This window comes from Podarcis melisellensis, assembly GCF_964234715.1.
Source record: "Podarcis melisellensis genome assembly, chromosome: 16".
NCBI lineage: Eukaryota > Metazoa > Chordata > Lepidosauria > Squamata > Lacertidae > Podarcis > Podarcis melisellensis.
The window spans coordinates 25,137,639-25,162,135 of NC_138533.1; the positions used below are offsets into that span (position 1 = coordinate 25,137,639).

The 24,497-nt window shown below is 45.7% G+C and overlaps 1 protein-coding gene across 1 annotated transcript in view; it reads right to left on the reverse strand.

The window, feature by feature from the left end:
- Positions 1-903: 903 nt before the first annotated feature.
- RTN4R (reticulon 4 receptor) overlaps positions 904-24,497 on the reverse strand; it is a 109,237-nt gene continuing 85,643 nt past the window's right edge. Inside the window, exon 2 of the mRNA XM_081892439.1 lies at positions 904-2,683. Coding sequence (XP_081748565.1) covers positions 1,251-2,683 — 1,433 coding nt within the window. The 3' untranslated portion in view covers positions 904-1,250. The remainder of the gene's footprint in view (positions 2,684-24,497) is intronic.

Here is a 24,497-nt window from a genome sequence, read left to right on the forward strand (position 1 = left end):
TGACTCAGCTACACAACACATGCGTATATAAATATTCAGCAGATAGCACACTGAACACACACCTCTTCCCAATTTCCCCTTTTTTCCCAACAACTCCTGTCAATCCTCAAGGTTTCATTCTTATTTTCTGCTCTCCTCGCTTGGCTTGGGGCCTGGTTTATACATCCTTTTTCTATTCTGGGCTATCTGAAATATGTATGATGCTAGGAGAGACTGCGGGGAGCTTGTGAGAGGAGGGGAACCATACCATTAATGCAATGGGTTTCGTGCGATGAAATCCTTTGTTGCTGCCAATTAGAGATTGCATAATGGCAAGCTCCATGCCTTATTCATCACCTCCCTTCCAGCTGACAGCCCGCCTCAGGTGGTGACTGCAAGAGCTAAAATCCAAAAAAGGGAGAGCCCAGGATTGACATATGTGAGACATTTGTCTGTTTGCACATCTCTCTGTGTGCAGAGGATACCGTAAAGGGGGCAAAAAAAGAAAAGAAAACCTTTATTTCATTTTTTTTTTGTCATTGTTGAACTTGTACACAAGTAAAATAAAATGCATATCTTTTATATATATATATATATATAATTTATATATATACTGCAGTCTCGAGGGGATGAAAAGGGATGCATTCTTTAACAAATGCCCCTGTAAACATGGCGGAATACTGAAGGTGGAAAGATGGTTAAATTGCAGGAATCGGAAACGCAGGAGCAGCAATGAAATCGTTGCGTCAACTCTTCAAATGGTAGGCGGGTACCGGTATTTGCAACATCATTCAAGGACTGTTTCAAATTACAAGTAACACTTTGGAAAACATTTTGAAAATGGCGTATTTGCATCTTTTATTTTTTTTTCTATTTTATTTCATTTTTTTTCCATAGGTAAATCTTTCTCTCTCTTCCCCCCCCCCCCTTTTAACCATCAGCTGTGGCTATAGACTCTCGTGGGCAAGTGCAGTTCCAAGGACGAAAATATAATAATAATTAAAAATTAAAACACATAAATTTCAGGAGGAACAAATAAATTATGTACAACGTTTTGTTTTTTATAAAGGCATCCAGTTAACTCGTAGTGTAACCAAGGTTTGTTTTTGTTTTTTTGTATTTCCCCCCCTCTGGGCTTAACTTTCTTCTTCTTTGTGGAAGTGATTTTTTTTAATGGTTTTATTTATTTTTTTATGCAAAAGTCCTGGGATTAAAGTATCACTCCTCGAGGAAAGGGGTGGGAGGGCAACAAGAGACATGTTGCTGTCGTTTCAACAGGACCAGAATAGACTCCACATCAACAGAGAGATCGATAGGCTGGGGATTAGCCGTGAGGTGGTACTTTGCGTGGGCTGAGCCATGCGACACTGTGACCTGGATTTGTTCTTTTTCGAACACCCCTGTCTCTTTTTGGTTGGGACTGTCGAAGGTTCGATGGGGCCTAGGAACTCAGGTTTCAAATTGGTCAGTGGAGGGTCCACTGCACTGGGGAAGGTCCCAAAGGGGGAGTCATTGATCTGTTTGTTGCTGCTGTTTTTTGAGGGGTCCGTCTCCGCCTGGGGCTTAGTTTTGGCGATGTTTTCCTTATCCTTGAGGGGGTTGTTGGAGGAGGCCCGGCTGCTGTGGGAAGACGGGCCTGCCTTGGCTTTGGCTTCATAAATAAAAGACTTATCCATCTCCGGCTGGCAGCATTTCCGCCCACCATCGTGGGGGCTTAGAGGAGGGTCAGCCGTTGGCAATTTGCCAGTCCTGGTCTTAGTGCTAAAGACGCTCGTTCTGATCTGGTTGAAAGAGTCGATGCATCCCTCCAGGTCGGCGCTCTGCAGCCGTTTGAGGTCCCTCCCTGCCAGGTGAGCGGGCAGGTGGCACTCGAGTTCTGAAGAAGACCCTTTGAACTGCTTGAACCAATCCCAGAGCGACCGGGCTTGGCAGTCGCAAACCCATTGGTTGCCGTTCAAGCGGAGATACTGGAGGGAGACCAAGGGAGCCATCGTCTCTCCCGTCAGCACCGTCAGGTTGTTATTAAAAAGGTACAAGGTCATCACTTTGCCCAGGTCGTGGAAAGCCCTGCGGTGGATCACACTGACCCGGTTCTGGTGCAAGAGGAGCCGGTCCAGGTTGATCAACCCCCGGAACACGTTTTCCGACAAACTTTTTATTCTGTTCCCGTGCAAAAACAGATAGGTGAGGTTAGCAAGATCCAGAAAGGTGTCATCCAGGAGGTTCTGCAGGCTGTTGTCCTGAAGGTAGAGATACTGCAGAGAGAATAGCCCCCGGAAGAGCCCTGTGGAGAGCTCCAGGAGGCCACAACGGTCAAGGTGCAAGGTATGGAGGTGGACAAGGCCTTGGAAGGTGGAAGGGTTGATGGACCTCAGGTTGGTGTTGTCGCTGAGGTCCAGCTCCTCCAACTTGTCGAGCCCGTAGAAAGCCCCGGGTTCGATCAGGCTGATGTTGTTGGAATGGATCCAGAGGATGGACATGTTCCGGCAGGAGGTGAAGCTGGTGGAGCGGATCACGGTGATCTTGTTGCTGTGGAGGAAGATACGCTGAGTCTGGAAGGGGATTTTGGTGGGGATGGCTCCAAGTCCTTGCTGTTGGCAGCTGATGGTGATCTTGGGTTCGCTGTAGCATACGCAAGCCCCTGGGCAGGATTCCGCTTCCGACGGGAAGTTCAAGCACAGCACCAAAATTAGCAGTTTGCTTCCTGGAGGGACAGCCATAGGGGAGGAGGGGGGGAAAGAAGAAGAGAGAATGATATGCAAATTAGATCATTAGCACCTTCATTTCCAGCATCCCCTACATTAGCTCAAAATGCACCTTTGGAAAATTCATTAACTGCACAACCTTGGTGAACGTGCATGACCTTGATGAAAACATAGGCATTGCTTTTGTTCCAACAGCCTGAGAATCAGCTCAAGGAATGGAAGGAATAAGGCTTAGCAGAGGAGCTCATTGTACCCTTTCCCTTGCCCCCCAGCCCTAGCCTGATTTGGGTCAAAAGTAGATTTGGGGCAGCGGGGAGAAAGAACGATGAGAAAGAAAAGCAGTTCAGGTAGGCCGCATCCACACCATAGCAGTATCATACCGCTTTAAACAGTCATGGCTTCCAACAAGGAATCTTGGCAGCTGTAGTTTGTTATGGGTGCTGAGAGACATTAGGAGATCTCCATTTCCCCCCCCCCCCACCAAGAACTATAGTTCTCAGAGCAATTTAACCATCAATCTTTCTTCCCCGGGAACTCTGGAAACAGTAGTTTGGTAAGGTGAGATATAAGTTAACTAAAAGCAGCTAAAAGCACAAACACAGCCAACACGTTTAAAAATAGATTATAACACTAAGAAGTGGACACTCCTGGGAAACATCCCATGACACAACAAAAAGGTCTTCAATTGTTCCTGGAAAGTGCAGATAGTGGCCACCTGTTGTATCTCAACAGCAATGTTATTCTGTGAAATAGGGGCAGTCACACGGAAGGCCCTGCTCCTCTGAGTTACTGCAGAGGGGACTTCTGAGATCTTTGGAACTGACAGGAGGAACTCTTCCACAGACAGCAGTGATCTACTGGGTGCATAAGAGATAAGGTGGCATCTCAACATTAGATTAGTTTACCTGCGAGGTCACCTTACCTCTCACATGCCCACTCAGCCACTTCACACCAATACAGGATTCACATGGAAGAACTTGGTCTTTTAGTGTGGCAGTGTCCACACTCTGGATCTACTTGCCTATTGATATCAGTCACCTTCGTTGTATTCTTTTCAGCACCTGCTAAAACCATTTTTGTTTAGACTAGCCTACCCAGATAACTAGAATATCTCAAATGCTGATGTGCGTTTTAATCTTTTCTTTTTGTTTATAGCTGGGTTAATAATAATAATAATAATAATAATAATAATAATAATGTTTCAAATTGTTGTTTTATTGTTTCAAATTGTTGTTTTATTGTTAACTGTTTTATTGTTTTATTCTATTCACTTTGAGGTTTGTTTGTTTGTTTGCAATCAAGCAGGGCATAAATTTTATGAAATAGATAGATCCCATTATATGTATTTTACTGGCAAATGCATTGAAAAGTGCAGGTTTACATATAATTATTTTTAAGTGCATATTTTATTTTATGTAGAACTGGCACTGTTGCAGGTGCCATGCTGTATCTATTCTGCATCTATAAGAAATTGATATTTTAGTGTGGCGTCATCACACTTTGAAACGCCCTGAGTCTTCGCTGTACTCTTTTCAGCCCACGTTAAAAACGTTTTTGTTCAAACAAGCCTACTCTGATTCTAGAACGCTGGAGTGTTTTTAGTTTATTATTGCTTTTATTTTTATTTTATTTTTATTTAAAAAATGCTTCAGTTGTTTTTACTAATAACTTCATTCCTTCATTCTTTTTGTAAACTGCTTCAGTAAACTGCTGCAATCAGTTGGGATATGAATATTGCGAAACAAACAGACACATTGAATGCAAAAAGTGCTTGCAAAATGTGTACCAAAAGCCTATGGCAGGAGGTAATGCAGGGTGCAACAAACTACTGACTGACAGTGAAATTGTAGGTGGGGCAAGGGCACAGCTCAACTCGTGCCCTCCTTTTTGGCAGACAGCTCTGCAGCAGGTGTGACTTTCACCTTGGCTTGGTGTGACCCATATCTCCAGATGCCTGTCCAATTTGTCCAGCACACTCTCTCTCTCTTTCTCTCTCTCTCTCTTCTCTCTCTCTCTCTCTCTCTCTCTCTCTCTCTCTCTCTCTCTCATTGCCTCAGCTGACCCGGCTCTCTCAACTCTGTGACTGAGCTGTGACTTCGCATTAAAGCATAATGAGGCATCAAAATGCATGAGCATCCTTCACAAAGGAGGATGACTCTTTTCCCGAAGACACGAGAAAGGGGTCCTGAGGCTTGGACTTCCCTAGATGATGGGATGGGTTGCTGGACAATTCCTCCAAATGGAGGGAGTGCAGGTCAAATCTGACAGGGATTCCTGGTGCCTCTTCAAAATGTGGATGGACCAGATTGGCAGAGATAATTCATAATGATGTGGGTTTTTTAATATATATATATTTTATTAAAGATTTCTTGGTTTATTTTCAAGCTACGTTTTTCTACAAATCAGTTTCATTTGCTGTGAGACATTAATGTTACATTAGGAAGAAAAGGGGGAAAGAGGTGGAGGGGGGAATGGTGAGTGGGGTGGGAATGCTTCTATTCTACTTAGTGTATGTGTGGGGTTTTGTGTCAGCATCACTTGTGTGGGTTCTCTTTACTATTTGCTTGTATTCCTTTAGCAGTGAAAGAGGTTGGGATTGGTTTAGGGTGTGGTTGTTTGTTTGTGATTGGCTGTAGTGAACTTTGTTTTCATGTCGGAGTGGTGTGTGTGTTTGGATCAGGTTAGCCAGATTGATTCGAATGCTGTCAGCGGGTTCTTGTTATTGTCTTGTTGGGCTGTATATGTGATAAAGAGGAACCATACCGGGGTGAAGGCGTCTTCTTCTATTTGTCCCCGTGTCAGTTCCAGTTTGTTGGTTAGTTTTTCTAATTAGGCTGTTTCCCAAACTATTTGATACCATTGGTCCATGCTTACTCCTGAAAGGTCTCTCCAGTGTCTGGCTATGATGCTTCTGGCTGCTGAGAGTAGGTGGGCTATGAGCTCTTTGTGTTGTGAGTGGGCATTATTGTCTTGGAAGATGGTTAGTAGGGCCAGTTCTGGGGTAACTTCTAAAACTTGCTCAGTTATTTTGCATATTTCTTGTATGATTGATGTCCAGAAGAGTTGGATTTTAGGACATTCCCACCACATGTGGAGGTATGTGCCTGTGGAGGTGCATCCTCTCCAGCATTTTGGTGAGGTTCCTGGGCATATTAGTGTTAGTTTTCATGGTGTTAGGTTGAGGGCAAATCTTTGTCTAAAATGGTTTGTTTTAATTATGCATTAGGTACTGTGTACTACAAGGGACGCGGGTGGAGCTGTGGGTTAAACCACAGAGCCTAGGACTTGCTGATCAGAAGGTCAGCGGTTTGAATCCCTGCAGCGGGGTGAGCTCCCGTTGCTCTGTCCCTGCTCCTGCCAACCTAGCAGTTCAAAAGCACATCAAAGTGCAAGTAGATAAAGTAGATAAGCAGATAAGTAGATAAGTAGGTACCGCTCCATTGGGAAGCATTTCCGTGTGTTGCTCTGGTTCGCCAGAAGCGGCTTAGTCATGCTTGCCACCTGACCTGGAAGCTGTATGCCGGCTCCCTCAGCCAATAAAGTGAGATGAGTGCTGCAACCCCAGAGTCAGCCACGACTAGACCTAATGGTCAGGGGTCCCTTTACCTTTACTGTGTACTACAGTTTAGGGGAAGAGTTGAAGATTAGGGCGGCTCCCAACAGAATATTAAAAACACAATCAAACATCAAACATTAAAAAGTTCCCTAAACAGGGCTGCCTTCAGATGTCTTCTAAAAGTCTGATAGTTATTTATTTCTTTGACATCTGATGGGAGGGCGTTCCACAGGGCGGGTGCCACTACTGAGAAGGCCCCCTGCCTGATTCCCTGTAACCTCACTTCTCGCAGTGAGGGAACCGCCAGAAGGTCCTTGGAGTTGGACATCAGTTTCTGGGCTGAACAATGTGGGTGGAGACGCTCCTTCAGGTATACTGGGCCGAGGCCATTTAGGGCTTTCAAGGTCAGCAAAAACACTTTGAATTGTGCTCGGAAATGTACTGGGAGCCAATGAGAGCGCAGTACCACCAGAAGCACCAGTGATGCCTACAAGCACCAACTCATCTTCCTATCGCATACCAATGCTTATGCACCCTGCATCAGAAGAAAGGAATAAAATTAATGGTTTCATCCTATGTTACCCACGTATCCTTCCTGAGTAGGAGAGATGGTGACTGGCCCAGAGTCCACTTCAAGGCTCAACAAGGACTGTGCTTTCCTAATCTCTTTCTGACCCACCAGTCCCATTCCTCCATGCTGGATCTCAACCCCAAGCACGCCAACTGTTGTGAGATGGAGTGTGCCAGAGAAATACTCTTGCATGCTATGGAGAGCAGGGCAGAAACCGGGCTATAAATCTCAATCAATAACTTATTATTGCTTGCTAGGTCGATACTATAGATATGGCTTGAATGTTTTATTGGGGGAATGAGAATGGTGCCAGGGGGGTGATAACCATGAAGAAGGGAGATTCTCTCTTTGGGGTAATCAAAAGCTGGAAACCTAAACCGGAACTGCAATCTTGTCATCATAACTCACTCGGTGCACTTAATAAAACTGCCAGAATCTGAAGCATCTATGTGCTTCCATACACTTCCATATCAGATATCAGGGGAGAGCTGGCACCTGCCTGGAACGCATGCCTAATCTGTCCCAGATATTATTAGCTTCTGCACAGCCCCCATGAGGCTCTGGGTTAGGGATTTGCCTGGTGACATCTGCTGGCTGGCTCACCATCTTTTTTTGACACATCACCGCCCATCGAATGGGATAAAATAACACAAGGCGCATCAAGTCCCTGCTGGGAGTGTATCACACTGGGAGGCATCCCTGGGGAAATTAAAGCATTGCAGGCACCGCTCTCTGCCCAGCACTATTTCTTACTGGGTGAGAGAGGCAGCAGAAGGATATATATATATATATATATATGCAGGTTTTGGTGTCCTCGGGTGTCTTCCCGTGTAAAAGTTGGGGTGTCTAGGCGACGTTTCGACGAGGTCTCACTCGTCATCTTCAGGCTGGTGCTTTCGGCTTCTTGTTACTGGAACAGAGCAGGATCTCAGTGTTTGAGTTCCTATAAATACTGTTGAGGGGGTGTGGTGTATAGCCTCCAATGTTCTGGGCAGAGAGGAAGTTCCCAGGCTAGTGTGCCTTTTCTTCTTTTGTTCCTTAATTACTTGAGGGATATCTTGAGTGATTTCTTGGGTGATATCCTGAGTACCACTTAGGTGGGTCATTAGGTGTGGATTAGTTGCTAAAGTCTTTGTGTCTTGACCTCTTGAACTTTGTGAAGAGTTTTTCTGAGAAGATGGCTGTACTGCACTTAGTTGTGCTCTGGCTTGGCTTCGTGTATAGGGGCGAGCTGTGGTTTTGTGGCCTGTGTCAGCCAGATCTGTGTAGGGATTGCAGGGGGGTGCAGCATCCGGAGGTGCCACCATGGTTTGGCTACTGGATGGTGTCTGTAATTTATCTGTGGAGAGGGTCTGGGTTTGGGTCTGGTGTGGTTGATTGGTGATGGCGTTCTGTGTGCCTCTGGATCTGGTGTCAGTTTTTGTGGGGAGGGCTAATTTCCAGATGTCTGGCAAGCGGGATGTGTCGTCACGCTTGTTCATGTTGTGAGGGTGTTTCTCTATCTCGATGGCTTCCATGATTATTCTCTTGTGGTGATGTTCCATGTTAAAGAGCAATTTGGAATCTGCAAAATTAATTTCGTGTCCTGTTTCTTTCATGTGTTGGAAAAGAGAGGAAGTTTTTTCTTCTTTTTTGACGGCATTCTTGTGTTCTGCGATACGTGCATTTATTCGTCTGTTTGTTTGTCCAATGTACGTGGCTGGGCAGACTTTGCAGGGTATTTCATAGACCCCTTGGTTTTCCAACTGGAAGGAAAAACTGGATAGCTTCCTCACACATCTCAACAGCCTACACCCCAAAATACAATTCACTATGGAAATAGAAGCCAACAACCAACTTCCCTTCCTTGACGTCCTAATCTACAAAAAACCTGATGGCTCCCTAGGACACACTATCTACCGGAAAAAAACACACACCAACCGCTACTTACATGCACAATCACACCACCACCCTGCACAAATAAACTCCGTAGCCAAGACTCTCATCTCCAGAACCAAACGCCTGGCTGACAAAGACCACTTGACAACTGAGTTACAGAATCTCTCAAATGTGTTAATTGCCAATGGATACCAGCAAAACAGGGTTACGAAGCTAATCCAAAAAGAAACACCCCCCAAAAACCAAGACACAGAAGAAAACAATGGCATGGCCCTCCTTCCTTATATCAAGGGCACTACAGATAAAATTAGCAAAATCCTCCATAAACACAATATCAAAACAGCCTTTTGCACCAACCAAAAAATAGCCAATATCCTCAGAAACCCCAAGGATAAAATCCAGTTGGAAAACCAAGGGGTCTATGAAATACCCTGCAAAGTCTGCCCAGCCACGTACATTGGACAAACAAACAGACGAATAAATGCACGTATCGCAGAACACAAGAATGCCGTCAAAAAAGAAGAAAAAACTTCCTCTCTTTTCCAACACATGAAAGAAACAGGACACGAAATTAATTTTGCAGATTCCAAATTGCTCTTTAACATGGAACATCACCACAAGAGAATAATCATGGAAGCCATCGAGATAGAGAAACACCCTCACAACATGAACAAGCGTGACGACACATCCCGCTTGCCAGACATCTGGAAATTAGCCCTCCCCACAAAAACTGACACCAGATCCAGAGGCACACAGAACGCCATCACCAATCAACCACACCAGACCCAAACCCAGACCCTCTCCACAGATAAATTACAGACACCATCCAGTAGCCAAACCATGGTGGCACCTCCGGATGCTGCACCCCCCTGCAATCCCTACACAGATCTGGCTGACACAGGCCACAAAACCACAGCTCGCCCCTATACACGAAGCCAAGCCAGAGCACAACTAAGTGCAGTACAGCCATCTTCTCAGAAAAACTCTTCACAAAGTTCAAGAGGTCAAGACACAAAGACTTTAGCAACTAATCCACACCTAATGACCCACCTAAGTGGTACTCAGGATATCACCCAAGAAATCACTCAAGATATCCCTCAAGTAATTAAGGAACAAAAGAAGAAAAGGCACACTAGCCTGGGAACTTCCTCTCTGCCCAGAACATTGGAGGCTATACACCACACCCCCTCAACAGTATTTATAGGAACTCAAACACTGAGATCCTGCTCTGTTCCAGTAACAAGAAGCCGAAAGCACCAGCCTGAAGATGACGAGTGAGACCTCGTCGAAACGTCGCCTAGACACCCCAACTTTTACACGGGAAGACACCCGAGGACACCAAAACCTGCATATATATATATATATATATATGTGGTGCAAAGGGGTGAGCTTTCTGGAGCTAGATGGCTGCTGATCATGTATCACGCAGGTGAGGTGCAGTAGGGATTGGGAGGTGTTCCACACTTCCTCATACTTCTGCGTTGTGAGGGCAGCAAGTCAGGGGGATAACATGGTGAGGGCCATAGCCCCGGGCACCGGTCCAGGGCTGGACTGAGGAGGAATGGTGGGGACTGCCCCAACCTTCTCCTGAACCTTCCCAAGAACAGGAGGACAGTATAGATTTAGAACAGTGGTTTGCAGAAGGTCACAGTTCAGAGTCTGCAGAAGCTGGGAAATATTGGAAGAGGAACAGAAGGAACAAGAAGCACCAGGGGACTCAGTGTCTTTAGAAAGCATTCCTGACTCACCCCCCCTTTCCCAGGACCAGGAACAAGAAGCACCAGGGGACTCAGTGTCTTTAGAAAGCATTCCTGACCCACCCCCCTTTCCCAGGACCAGGCGTGCATTGAGAGTAGTAGAACAGAAAGCTCAGAGGCAGAAAGCACAGATCAGCCAACGCAGGGGTGATGTAGAATAGGAGAGACGGAGGGAGTGAAACTTTACCCAGAGCAATGCCATTATCCTAGGTAGACTGCATTCCTTCATCTCTCTGTGTGCGTAGTGAATAAATTCCTTGGTGAGAACTGCTTTTTGGTTTGTCTGCTTCTTGGCTGCCACCGTGGAAGGGATTGGATTCCCTGAAGCCTGACAGCATCATGCCCCCAGTCCCCTCATTGAATGGCGACCCAGACAGTGTTGGAGGGATGCGCCTGCCCAGGGCTGCATCGGCCGGCCTGGCTCCCCCCCTGCATGGGTGGGCAGGTGGGCAGGCAATGCAGCAGGGCCCTGAGAACCTTCCATGCCCCCTACCCACCCAGCAGTGCGGATTGGGCGAGCGCAGCAGCTTTTGTTTACCCTCCACACCCCAGCCCCTGGTCCTGCCTGGTGTTTGTGCACGTATGCCCCGGGTACCAGCAAAGGACGCAACGCTACTGCACCAAGCTCCACCTGACACTGCCCATCTGTGGGGCTTCAGCTCGGCCAATTCTATCCATTCTATCTCAAACACGAAAATAAGATGGTCAAGGAAATGGAGAAACTCCCTTATGGAGGTTGCAGCATTCGCCCCTACGGAAGTTGCAGCATTTGGAACTTTCTAGTTTAGAGAAAAGTTGTGTGAGAGGCAGCATGGTTGAAGTTTATGCAATTATGCATGACATGGAGAAAGCAGAAAGAGAGAATTTTCCCTCCTCTTATGACACTAGGGGCATCCAGTGAAGATTAACATAGATTCAGGCCAGAAATTCCTTCTACATGCAGTGCAGAGTTTTTTTGTTTTGTTTTGTTTTAATATTTTATTTAGGATTTTCTTGTTTTACAGAAGTGTAATGCCTCGTATTTTTTTCCCCCCATGTAACATTTTTACAAATCCGTTTCATTTGTTGAGGCATTAGGGGGAGAAGGAAAAAAAAGGAAAAAGAAAGGGGATGGAGGGAAGGAAGATGGATGGGGGTGGGTCAGGTGTGGTGTTTCTATTATGCTTAATGTATGTAGAGTTTGGTGTCAGCGTTGCTTGTGCTGTTCATTTGTGTTCCTTTGGTGGTGAGAGAGGTTGGGGTTGGCCTAGGGTGTGATTGTTTGTTTGTGATTGGCTGTGGTGATCTTTGTTTTCATGTGTGAGTGGGGTGGGTGGGTGTTTCGGATCAGGTTAGCCATATTGATTTGTATGCTGTTGGTGGATTATTGTCATTGTCTTGTTGGGCTGTGTATGTGATAAAGGGGAGCCATACCGGGGTGAAGGTGTCTTCTTCTGTTTGTCCCCGTGTCAGTTTCAGTTTATTAGTTAATTTTTCCAGTAGGGCTGTTTGCAGAGTTAAACTGTGGAACTCTGTCCCACAAGGTGCAATGATGGCCACCTACTTGGATGGTTTTAAATGAGGGTTTGACAAATTATTGAGGCTATTGATGGCTGTTGACCACATTGACTATAATCTGTGTCCATGGTTGAAGGCAGTGACGCTGCTGAATACCAGTTGCTAGAAACCCTGAGAATTGTGTGAGTGTGTGTGTGCGCGCTCTTGTGCTCAGGTTCTGCCTGTGGGCTTCCCACTTCATAGAATCATAGAATAGTAGAGTTGGAAGGGACCCTGTGTGTCATCTGCTCCAAAGCCCTGCAATGCAGGAATTTGTCCAACATGGGGTTCAAACCCACAACCCTGAGATTAACAGTCTCACGCTCTACCGACTGAGCTATCCCTAAGGGACAAAACATTACGCTGACAAAGCTGGGGTTTCAGTGCTTGAGTCCTGCTTGCTGGCTTTGGAGCTTCTGTTTTGCCACTCTGAGAACAGGATACTGGACTAGCAAGAATATTATTGGCCCAAAAATGGAAGCAAGAAGAATTACCGATGACTGAAGAATGGAGGATGAAGTTAATGGACTATGCAGAATTAGATAAACTAACAGGAAGAATTCGAAACCGGTGGGACCAGAAATTCACGGAAGACTGGAGTAAATTTACGGACTATTTGAAAAGTATTTGTGAAGATCAGACGACGTTTGTAGGTTTGCAAGAAGTTCTATGAGGAGTATTATTGGAAGTATTGCAACAATAGATAGGGGAAGGATAATTTGTTAAGAGACTTAAAGGCAATACAAAGTTAAGAAATGTATAAGAAGTAGATAAAACAGTGGATTGTCAGAGGTGCTGATGGAAGTAAAAAAAAAATTGTATAAGTGATAAGTTTCGTGGTACATTTTATAATTGATATGTTAAAATCAATAAAAATTATTTTTTTAAAGAGAGAGAGAGAGAGAGAGAACAGGATACTGAACTAGATGGGCCATTGGCCTGAAGCAGCAGACTCTTCTTACATTCGTTTGTTTTTACCAACTTTGCCCACGCACAACTCCAGAAAAAAAATGTTTGCAGCGCCCTGCCCACTCCACCTCCTCCAAAAAGGCTCGTGAAATTGGCAAAACGACTCAGCCCTGGCTACACAGACATGGATCCTAAAGAACCCAATCACAAGCCCTTTCAACATCTAACACACACCACCTTCATGCTGCTGAAACTCGACGTTCATTTTCCCCATGGCCTCCGAGGCAAAGTGGAGAGCAGCGGGCCGCAAGTGTTTCAAAGCAAACCGGATCGCCTTTTATCCCTCCCCGCAGAGACAAAGGCAAGAGAAGGCTGTTTGACTCAGCAAAAGTCTTTGAGCTGCCTATGAGCCCCTTTACGTCCAAGGCAGGAGAGAATTCTAATGATTATTGATCCGGCTGCATTATCATACCCCCGAATCAATAGATTCGAGAGGCGAGCAGTTGTTGGGGTGGGGGGTGGGGTGAGGAGAAGGCCAAGCCTTGGCAAGCGGAAGAAAATTGCATTTTGCTTGGGCCTCTGAAAAGAAAAGGAGAAGAAGAAAAAAACCGGAGCATCTATTAGTGGTCTCCAGAGTCTTTTCCTTCTAATTGCCGTGTCTGACAATGTGATCGCGCTGGGACCAGCGGAAAGGCAGATAATGGACCCGCTCTAATTGCTTCCCTGTTCTCTGAGTCATCCAACACTTTGGAGATGGCAAAAGGGTCGTGCCAATGTTTTTGACTGGAGGAGGAAACTAGCTTTTAAGAAGGCCACGGGAGAGGCAAACACCCGATTCAAAGCCCATCTCAGCAAGAGAACGGATGTTATCAGGATGGTCAAGTGCTTGTTTTTCTACAGAGGTGCTTTTGACCTGAGAGACACCCTGAACGTTTTGATCGTGGTTCTGCTGAGAGATGGCCCTTGTGTGAGGGGGGGAAAGGGCTTTTACGGATAAGGAGGAATGAGGAAGAGGGCAAAGGGGAGCTGATGGCTAGTTGATAGGAATGGAGAGGGGCGTCTGGCAGAGAATATTGAGCTATGTGGGTTAAACCACAGAGCCTAGGACTTGCCGATCAGAAGGTTGGCGGTTCGAATCCCCGCGACGGGGTGAGCTCCCGTTGCTCGGTCCCTGCTCCTGCCAACCTAGCAGTTTGAAAGCACACCAAAGTGCAAGTAGATAAATAGGTAGCACTCTGGCGGGAAGGTAAACGGCGTTTCCGTGCGCTGCTCTGGTTCGCCAGAAGCGGCTTAATCATGCTGGCTACATGACCCGGAAGCTGCTGGCCAATAAAGCGAAATGAGCACCGCAACCCCAGAGTCGGTCACAACTGGACCTAATGGTCAGGGGTCCCTTTACCCTTTACTTTAAGGCCAGTAAGGCAGTGTCGAGTCAAAGGTAATAGGGCTTTTTTTCAGCCGGAATGCACCAGAAATCAGTTTTGGCAGCTCTCAGGTTGGCTCCATTGCCAGTACAGTAGTACTTTGGAAGTCAAACAGAATCTGCTCCTGAAGTCCATTCGACTTCCAAAACATTCAGGAACCAAGGCGCGGCTTTCGGTTGGCTGCATGAAGCTCCTGCAGCCAATCAGAAGCCACGGAAGCCACGACGGACATTCGGGTTCCGAAGAACGTTTGCAAACCAGAACACTCACTTTGCAGCGTTCAGGAGCCAAAACGTTTGACTCACAAGGCTTTTGACTTCCGAGGTACGACTGTACAGTAGTACCTTGGGTTACAGATGCTTCACATTACATACGCTTCAGGTTACAGACGCTTCAGGTTACAGACTCCGTTAACCCAGAAATAGTACCTCGCGTTAAGAACTTTGCTTCAGGATGAGAACAGAAATTGTGCTGCAGCGGTGCGGTGGCAGCGGGAGGCCCCATTAGCTAAAGTGGTACCTCAGGTTAAGAACAGTTTCAGGTTAAGAACAGACCTCCAGAATGATCTAAGTTCTTAACCTGAGGTACCGCTGTATAAGAGAACAAGGGAGGCATTCATGTTGAGTTCCAGCACCTCTTTTTCTAGAAAAATGGCACCAGTAACTCTTACCTGACTTGCATTCAGAGTCATAGATTAGATCCAGTGAGTTAATAAGAACATAGGAAGATCCTGCTGGAAGACAGTGGACCATCTGTTCCAGCATCCTGTTCTCACATTGGCCAACCAGAAGCCCCAATGGGAAGCCAGCATGCAGGACCCGGCACAAAAACACTCTCCTCTCCTTTGGCTTCCAGCAACTGGTATTCAGAAACATAGTCTCTGACTGTGGCGGCGGAACATAGCCATCGTGGCTAATAGCCATCAATGGCCTTCTCTCTCCTCCAGCAATTTGTCTAATCCTCTTTTGAAAGCATCTGAGTTGGTGGCCCTCACTGCCTCTTGTGGGAGTGAGTTCCAGAGTTTAACTAGACACTGCATGAAGAAGTCCTTTCTTTTGTCTGTTCTGAATCTTCCATGTGAACTTCAATTGGCTGAAGCAATTGGCAAGGCTGCCATGGAATGATGCAGGAGGGAAGGCAAACTCAACCAAACTTATTGGACTAACAAGGAGGACAGGGAGGGGGGGGGGAAATTGAGATTAATTACACTTTTTGCATATGGATGTTGGAGGAACTGCCAAAATCTTGTCATGCCTGAAGCCTATAATCAAACTGGGGAAAAGGAGACGTCAAAAGAGAACACACTGACTGCCAAATTCATGGGGAAATGGTCACAGCTCAGTGACAGAACATCTGCTTTGCATGCAGAAGGTCTCAGGTCTAGTCTCCAGATAGGGCTGAGAATGGTAGTGAATGAATAAAGTCTATCAGTCTATCAGATGCACAAATCATTGTCATCCTGAGCTACGCGTGGTTGGAGGAGGAACAGAGGAAAATGGGAAGATGCCTTTGTTGTTGTTGTTTAGTCGTTTAGTCGTGTCCAACTCTTCGTGACCCCATGGACCAGAGCATGCCAGGCACTTCTGTCTTCCACTGCTTCCCGCAGTTTGGTCAAACTCATGCTGGTAGCTTTGAGAACACTGTCCAACCATCTCCTCCTCTCTTGTCCCCTTCTCCTTGTGCCCTCCATCTTTCCCAACATCAGGGTCTTTTCCAGGGAGTCTTCTCTTCTCATGAGGTGGCCAAAGTATTGGAGCCTCAGCTTCAGGATCTGTCCTTCCAGTGAGCACTCAGGGCTGATTTCCTTAAGAATGGAGAGGTTTGAACTTCTTGCAGTCCATGGGACTCTCAAGAGTCTCCTCCAGCACCATAGTTTAAAAGCATAAATTCTTCAGCGATCAGCCTTCTTTATGATTCAGCTCTCACTTCCATACATCACTACTGGGAAAACCATAGCTTTTACTATACGGACCTTTGTTGAAGATGCCTTATACTGAGTTAAACCCATGGTTCATCCAGCTCATTATTGTCCACACAGACTGGCAGCGACTCTTCAAGGTTTCAGGTGTGGAGTCTCTCCCAGCCCTGCCTGGAGATGCCATTTTGGGACCTTCTGCATGCAAGACAGATGCTCTACTACCAGCTATGGTCCTTCACCGTTGGTCCACCTAGCTCAATATTGTTTACACTGACTGTCAGCTGTTCTCCAAGGTTCAGGCAGGGGTCATAGCTGGAGGTGCTGTGAATTGAACAGAGGACCCTCTGAGCACAAAGCTCTAATCATTGCACTGTGGCCTTCTTCCCCTAAAAATAATGTAAGGTTCTAGTCTTCATTGTTCTGAATCCTGTAAACTGCCCTGAGACTTACGGGTATACAGAGGTATATAAATTTAATAATAATAATAATAATAATAATAATAATAATAATAATAATGGACTAAAAAAAGATAGGAACAGGGGAATCTGCCCTGTGCTGTGTCAGCCCATCAGCCCACCTGCACTGACTGGCAGCAGTTCTCCAGGGGTTTGGGTGGAAATACTTTCCAAGCCCTACTTGCAGATGCCCAGGGCCAGACTTAGGTTTGATGAGGCCCTAAGCTACTGAAGGTAATGAGGTCCTTTAAATGTCCAGCTGTCCTTTGTCAACAACCAATTACCACTGTTTTTTGTGTTGAATATATGCTATATGGTAATTTATGGACCTAATAGGTATCTAAAGCCATTTGCACATAACAAAATATGCATTTTATCAAAGTAATTGTTGAATTGAAATACATTCCATGCAGAATGTAAGCACCCTATATATAATGAGCAAACCAGTGATATTTTAGGGGGCAGGCGAGCAGGTGGGGCCCATTACTTACATCATAGGAGCCTACACAACACAAAACACTGTTGCTGTATGTAGGTTTTATTTTATTTGGGGTTTTTTTGTCTTATATTTTGGAAATGTACATCCAGGGTTTTTTCTTTTAAATTTTTGTGGGGGCCCCAAGTGATTGGGCCCCATGTTATAGCTTGTTTAAGGTAAAGGGACCCCTGACCTTTAGGTCCAGTCATGACCGACTCTGGGGTTCCGGTGCTCATCTCACTTTATTGGCCGAGGGAGCCGGCGTACAGCTTCCGGGCATGACTAAGCCGCTTCTGGCAAACCAGAGCAGCGCATGGAAACGCCGTTTACCTTCCTGCTGCAGTGGTACCTATTTATCTACTTGCACTTTGCCGTGCTTTCCAACTGCTAGGTTGGCAGGAGCAGGGACCGAGCAATGGGAGCTCACCCTGTCGCAGGGATTCGAACCACCAACCTTCTGATCGGCAAGCTCTAGGCTCTGTGGTTTAACCCACAGTGCCACCTGCATCCCATAGCTTGTTTAGCTTATATGTAAATCTAGTACTGCAGATGCCAAATATTGAACCCAAGGCCTTGTTCATGCAGGACAGATGCTCTGTCACTGAGTTTTGTCCCTGCTTTGGGAAAATATGAACTGTGAGATCAGAAAGGAAAGAAAGAAACTGTGAGAAAAGAAAGAATCTGTGAGATCAGAAAGAAAAGAAAGGCAGAAAGGTATACAAACAACACACACATATTCTGCACGAGAAACCAAGGTTTGGCAGTCATTTACTTTACTCGTGCTATATAATGGTGCTGTATAAACAACCCCTAAGCATCTCCATTAACCCTTTGCCTTGCTAAGCGGGCATGGGACATACACACACCGCAAGTTTAATCCAGGCTGCTCTTGCAGCACAGAGGAAAGTTATTTGACTGGATCATTGCCTTAATGAGGCTGAAGCAAGAGTTTGCTTAGCCTGATTGTTTAAATCTTTAACAAACCACCCAAATAGGATTATGGGCTTTGTTAATAACCCAGATCCATCATCCTCAAACATTGCGTTAGCAAAACAATAGAAACCAGTGGAATGGATCTAGGCTGAAGTTTGAGCAAATATTTTACCAAGTTGTTAAAGGGAAATGGGGGAGGGAAAAGGAACAGAAAAACATAATTTTATAGGTGCAGCAGAACCTGGTTGAAAGAGAACAGAATGGACGTCATGTGGTTCTGGGCAACTGGAGATTTCATCAAGGATTTGGCTACAGTTCTATTATCAATTATTGTCTTTGCATCCCACTTTTTTCTCCAAGATTGCATGCGTGGTCCTCTCCCTCTCCCAATTTAATCCCCACAACAGCCCTGTGAGGTAGGTTAGGCTGAGAGGCAGTAACTGGCTCCAAAGTTCACCCTGTGAGCTTCATGACCACGTGAGGAATAGAACCTTGGTCTCCCAGGTCCTAGTCTGAGCGACTAACCACGACATCACACTATCTCTAAGGATCCTATGTAAGAAAGGCAGTGTGACATAGCAGTAAGAGTTCTGGACTAGGACCTGGGAGACACCAGGCTTCAAACCTTCATGTGGTTGTGAAGCTCGCTGGGTGACCTTGGGTCAGTCACTCTCAGCCCAACCTACCTCACAGGGTTGTTGTGAGGACAAAAAGGGGAGAAGGAGAACAATGCATGTCCCCTTGAGCTCCTCGGAAGAAAAGGTATGATAGAAATTTTAAAAAGGCAAGACATAAATAATAAAACTAACCACTACCCAGAGCAAATCCACTAGAATTAATGGAACTAACTGCATCCATTTCATTCGTTTCAATGGGTATACCCTACCAACGTTGCCTACAGCACTACAGGACACAGGTGGCACTGTGGTCTAAACCACCAAGCCTTTTGGGCTTTCCAATCGGAAGGTCACGGTTCGAATCAACACTACAGGGTGAGCTCCCATTGCTCTGTCTCAGCTCCTGCCAACCTAGCAGTTCGAAAGCATGCCAGTGCAAGTAGATAAATGGGTACCGCTGCAGCAGGAAGGTAAATGACATTTCCATGTGATTTGGTTTCCATCACGGAGACCTGTTCTGCCAGAAGTGGTTTAGTCATGCTTGACCACATGACCCGGAAAGTTGTCTGTGGACAAATGCTGGCTCCCTTGGCCTGAAAGTGAGGTGAGCACCACAACCCCATTGTCACCTTTGACTGGACTTAACTGTCCAGGAGTGCTTTACCTTTACCTTTTACAGCAGTACATCTTCCTTTGAGAGTGCCCAGTGCCTGATTAACCATGAAATTAATGTGTGGGTTGGGGGATAGAGCAGGCCAGACGACCCCTTTTCCATTAATAACCCCCTGAGACCTACTTAATCAAATCCCAGTGTTTGCATGGAATCTGATTTCATTCAATTTGATTTAGATAAATTACACCATTCTCGATTTGAATTCATGAAAGATGGCGAATTACTGGAGATGGTGGGTTGACAGCGATGAACATGCACCGCAGTGCAAATTTGTGTGTGTGTAATCAGAGATTCAATTATGCACAACCGCCCCTGAGCTTTAACTCTGCTTGCTAACAGGGACCTCTTTCTGAAGGAAGGAATAATCTGAAGAAATAATGTCTCTGTCCCAAGACATAGGCAAAGTGCTCCTTTAATTCCTCCTACACCAGTGAAAACAGGCTGACCTTATCAGGCATTTACCCTGATCCACAGGAAAAAACACTGACAACTGGGAAACAATGGCCTCTGAGTGCTCCAGTTAGAGAATAGCCTTTACCAAAAGTGTCATGGGCTTTGAAGACGCTCGAACTCAGAATGAAAGGGAGAAACGAGCTAAGAGGAAGGCATGCTTGGCAAATCTACACCATGATCACCTCCCACCCGGAAACCTATGTCCCCACTGTGGAAGGATGTGTGGATCCAGAACTGTCCTCCACAGTCACTTACAGACTCACTGTTAAAACCGTGTTTATGGAAGACAATCTTACTCAGCTACAAGTGGTCGCCAAAGAAGAAGACACAGGAAGGGATGGCTTGAGAAGAGGAACTCATGGAGAAGACTATTTAGGGCTACTGGCCATGATCACCATGTTCTGCCTCCAAAGTCAGAGGCAGCAATGCTTCTGAATACCAGCTGCTAGAAGCCACAGGACGTCCCGCTTGAGCGTTTCCCCAAAGAGGCATCTGATTGGCTCCTCTGAGGATGCTCATCCAGCATCAGGGACATGCCCAGCAGAGAGGAATCTCCAGAGGAAAAGGAATTGGCTGCACTTGAGTCTCCAAGAAGTAGGAGGCAGAGCAAGTGATTAGAGCAGAGGCAGGGGAGGACGGGGCGTATATCTGGCCTTGGGAGGGGTCAGAAGCCAGTCAAGTCAACTGACTCTGATGGTGAAGGATGAGTTGTGGAAGCCTGGACTGCTGTAAGCCTGTTATTGCGAAATAAACCTCAGCTACTTAAACTGCCAGCGTTCCGTGTCTTGTGTGGGAGAAGTGCTAAACCTGACATCCAGCAAGGCCCTTCTTATGCTCAATATGGTATTTAAAGCATTTATGCTTTGAAACGCTATGACTTCCTAGAGCATTTGATTGGATGTGGTGCCATGGTTGACACTGCTAGTTTTGCCCATTAAACTCAACACCTCTTTGGAGAGCTGAATTTGTATGCCTAGCTGACAGCTCTGCTTTACGTGGGTCTATGCAGACTATTAATAAGTGACAGCCCACTGTGTAATTCCTTATCGATTAAACCCCACATCAGATCTGACTCCCCCACATCCCCCATGGTCAATAGAAGCCTAAGCAGATAGTCCCATCTCATCTAGACTGCTCAGAGCACTAGAACATAATGAAAGGGACCTGCGTACATTTTCAAAAGCGGCGTTTGTCGAGGTGTGAATCTTTTTCTCTTTTTGTGCATCTTGGTTTCTGAAGTTCAGTTCATCACATTCTGCGCAATCCTTAGTCCTTGATCTTTGACTGACTGGGTAAGAAGGAGAGCAGAAGGCTGGAAGGCAACCCCTGCTGGGCGAGAAAGATGGCTTGGCCACTGGTCTTTTTTAATACTCAGATACAAGAGCGATGCAAAAACAAACTGTAGAAATTTACCAGCGTTCAATAAACTGCACTGCGCAACCTTAGCAACTGAATGGGAAAAACCCTTGCCCCATTTTCCTGCACACCCTATGCTCTCACTATGAAAGAGTCTTCTCTGAAGGAGCGTCTCCAAACCCCATCGTTCAGCCCGGACACTGAGGTCCTGCTCTGAGGATCTTCTGGCGGTTACCTCAAAGCAAGAAGTAAAGCTACAGGGAACCAGGCAGAGGGCCTTCTTGGCAGTGGTGCCCTCCCGGTGAAACACCCTCCCATCAGATGTCAAACAGATAAACAACTACAGTGGTACCTTGGTTTTCAAACATAATCTGTTCCAGAAGACCGTTCGAGTTCTGAAACGTTTGAAAACCAAAAACTCAAGGCCTCAGCGGAAGCCGTGTGGCATGTTCGACTTCCGAGACGTGTTCAAAAACTGAAGCATTTACTTCTGGGTTTACAGTACTGCGTTCGAAAACCAAAATGTTCATCAACGGAGACGTTAAAAAACTGAGGTACTACTGTATTTGACTTTTGGGAGACACCTAAAGGCAGCCCTGTTCAGGGAAGTTTTAAATAGTTGATGCTTTATTTTGTTTTTAATATTTTGTTGCAAGCTGCCCTGAGTGGCTGGATCAACCCTGCCAGATGGGCATTATTATTATTATTACTACAGTGGAACCTCAATTTTTGAGTGTCTCAGAGGCTGAACATTTCAGAAGCCGAACACCAAAAACCCAGAAGTAATCACTTCCATTTTGGACCACACCTCAGAAGTTGAACGGCTTCCACTGCGTGTTTTGCTTTTTTCTTAATGGATTTTGCTGACCACACATTGCTCCTCAGTTTTCGAACATTTTGGAAGTCAAATGGTCTTCTGGAACGGATTTCGTTTGAAAACCGAGGTTTCACATTATTATTATACCATCAAGCTTCTTGAAGAGAAAAGGTGGAATATATAATAAAATAATAATAAACACCCACTGTAACATTGAAAGCTGTCCCTTTCCACTGTCCTCTCTTTTCATTGCGGGGGGGGGGGGGGGCGGTGGCTTACGTTGGGTTAGAAAGCAACCTATTTTCTCATGACTCCTGCCCGCCATGTTAACATTACTGCCTAAGTGCAAAGAGAACTCAGAAATGCTTTTAAACTTCTCCAATTTGGGACCAAGGAGTTCAAAGCAACGTCCAGCCTTCCCTTGGTGGTTCTGCAGAGCCTCCCACAAGCAAGATGATGGAACAGTCATGAACTGTCTGCCATACCTTGACAACAAAGCAAACCCTGAAATTAGCGCATCCATCTAGCGATGGACTGATGGCTTGAATTAACTCTGCATTTAGGACAGACTGATGTTTTCTCCCTCAAAGTTCACAGGAAGTGATGAGAATATTTAGAGGGCTCTCTTTTTCCCACTCTGCTCTTGAAATGTTAGATCATGAATCGTGTGGGTCTTCGCTGAATCCCAAACATCTCGTCTTAGCATTTATTAGAGAGTTATGTAATGGTGTCCTGGTTTCGGTATCCTTTGTGATTTTCTGTGCCGTACCTAGGGACAAATGAATCAGCCTATTTCCATTCTCTGTCAGTTTTTGCATGCAGTCCATCATAAGTCTGTTCTGCCCTGGGTTTTGTGAATTCATTAAAAGAAACGCATGGGGGGAAATGTACATTTAAACTGTTTTCATTTTCTACACATTTTGGGTGCATTCATCCCCTGAAATGTGCATTTTAATATGCTTCACAGTTACATTATTAGATGTAGTACTAGCAACAGCAATGTTTCAATTTATTTATATACCATTCTTCAGCCCAATGACCCCCCCTCTAAAGTGGTGAAAAGCATATCAAAGGAATGAAATATATACCTGACTACAATAAAATGCCCTAAATCAATTTGCAAGCAAAAGCGTATGAGAGAATAAATTGACACACATAGGAAAGCCAAAGGAAAGCTTCACAAACTAGAGGGGTACTTTCACCAAATCTATATCCCACATTCTTAGGGACTAGAAACCTGAACAATGATAAATATCAAAAACAAAAACGCCTATCCCAGTTAGAAGAATGAAGGGCACTCTCACCAGCTCCATTTTAATGATCCAATGCACAATGCATTTTAACATCACACACACACATACGAAATTTTGGGACTCTGAATTGCAAAATTCAAAGGAGTGTGACTCTGGCTGCATTCTGATCCCACTCCACACAAATTTGGAGCAGGGTCTTCAGAGTAGGTGCCCCGTCCACACTGTCTGCACTTTCCGTAAATACTTTTTTTTTTAATTGCATGGACTTTCCCAGCTGCATAAATGGGTATTCTTTTAAAAATTATCTGTTTTTATTCTCTGTGTTGCTTTTGAATGTTTCCACTGAATTTTGTACAAGCTGGTGCCAAACGTATTGTTCTGCTTTCCTTTGGACCACATCAGCGAGGCTTGGGGGGGGGGGTCTTGTCTTCTGGCAGCCCAGGACCTCCATACACACCACCCAGGCTTGTGCCCTGGGGAGATCACTTTGGTTCTGCTTGTTGTGCTATTCCAATCCACCTTAAGAACAGTCATGTGGAATTGTTGTATGTCACATGTCTGTTGACACTGCAGCACAGCTTGCCGGGAACTTCCATTTGTGTATAGCTTTTGCTTTTAGCTGTCTTGCTTTGGACACAAAGGAAATCAGACATGTTTCCTTTTGTTCGGCTGTATGCTGAATAAGGGATGCGGGTGGCGCTGTGGGTTAAACCACAGAGCCTAGGACTTGCCTATCAGAAAGTTGGCGGTTCGAATCCCCGCGACGGGGTGAGCTCCCGTTGCTCGGTCCCTGCTCCTGCCAACCTAGCAGTTCGAAAACACGTCCAAGTGCAAGTAGATAAACAGGTACCACTCTGGCAGGAAGGTAAACGGCGTTTCCGTGCGCTGCTCTGGTTTGCCAGGAGTGGCTTAGTCATGCTGGCCACATGACCCGGAAGCTGTACGCCGGCTCCCTCTGCCAATAAAGAGAGGTGGGCACCGCCACCCCAGAGTCACTGAACCACGTCCAACAAGAATAATGTAAGTCATAACAATAAAAGAAGAGTCTGTCTGGATCAGGCCAATGGTCCATCTAGTCCAGCAGCCTGTTCTCACAGTGGCCAATGAGATGCCCCAATGGGAAACCTTAAACAGGACTGGTGCATGAAATCACTCTCCTCTCCTGTGGTTTCCAGCAACTGGTATTCAGAAGTATTACTGCCTCTGATTCTCTTGTCCAGGACTAGTAA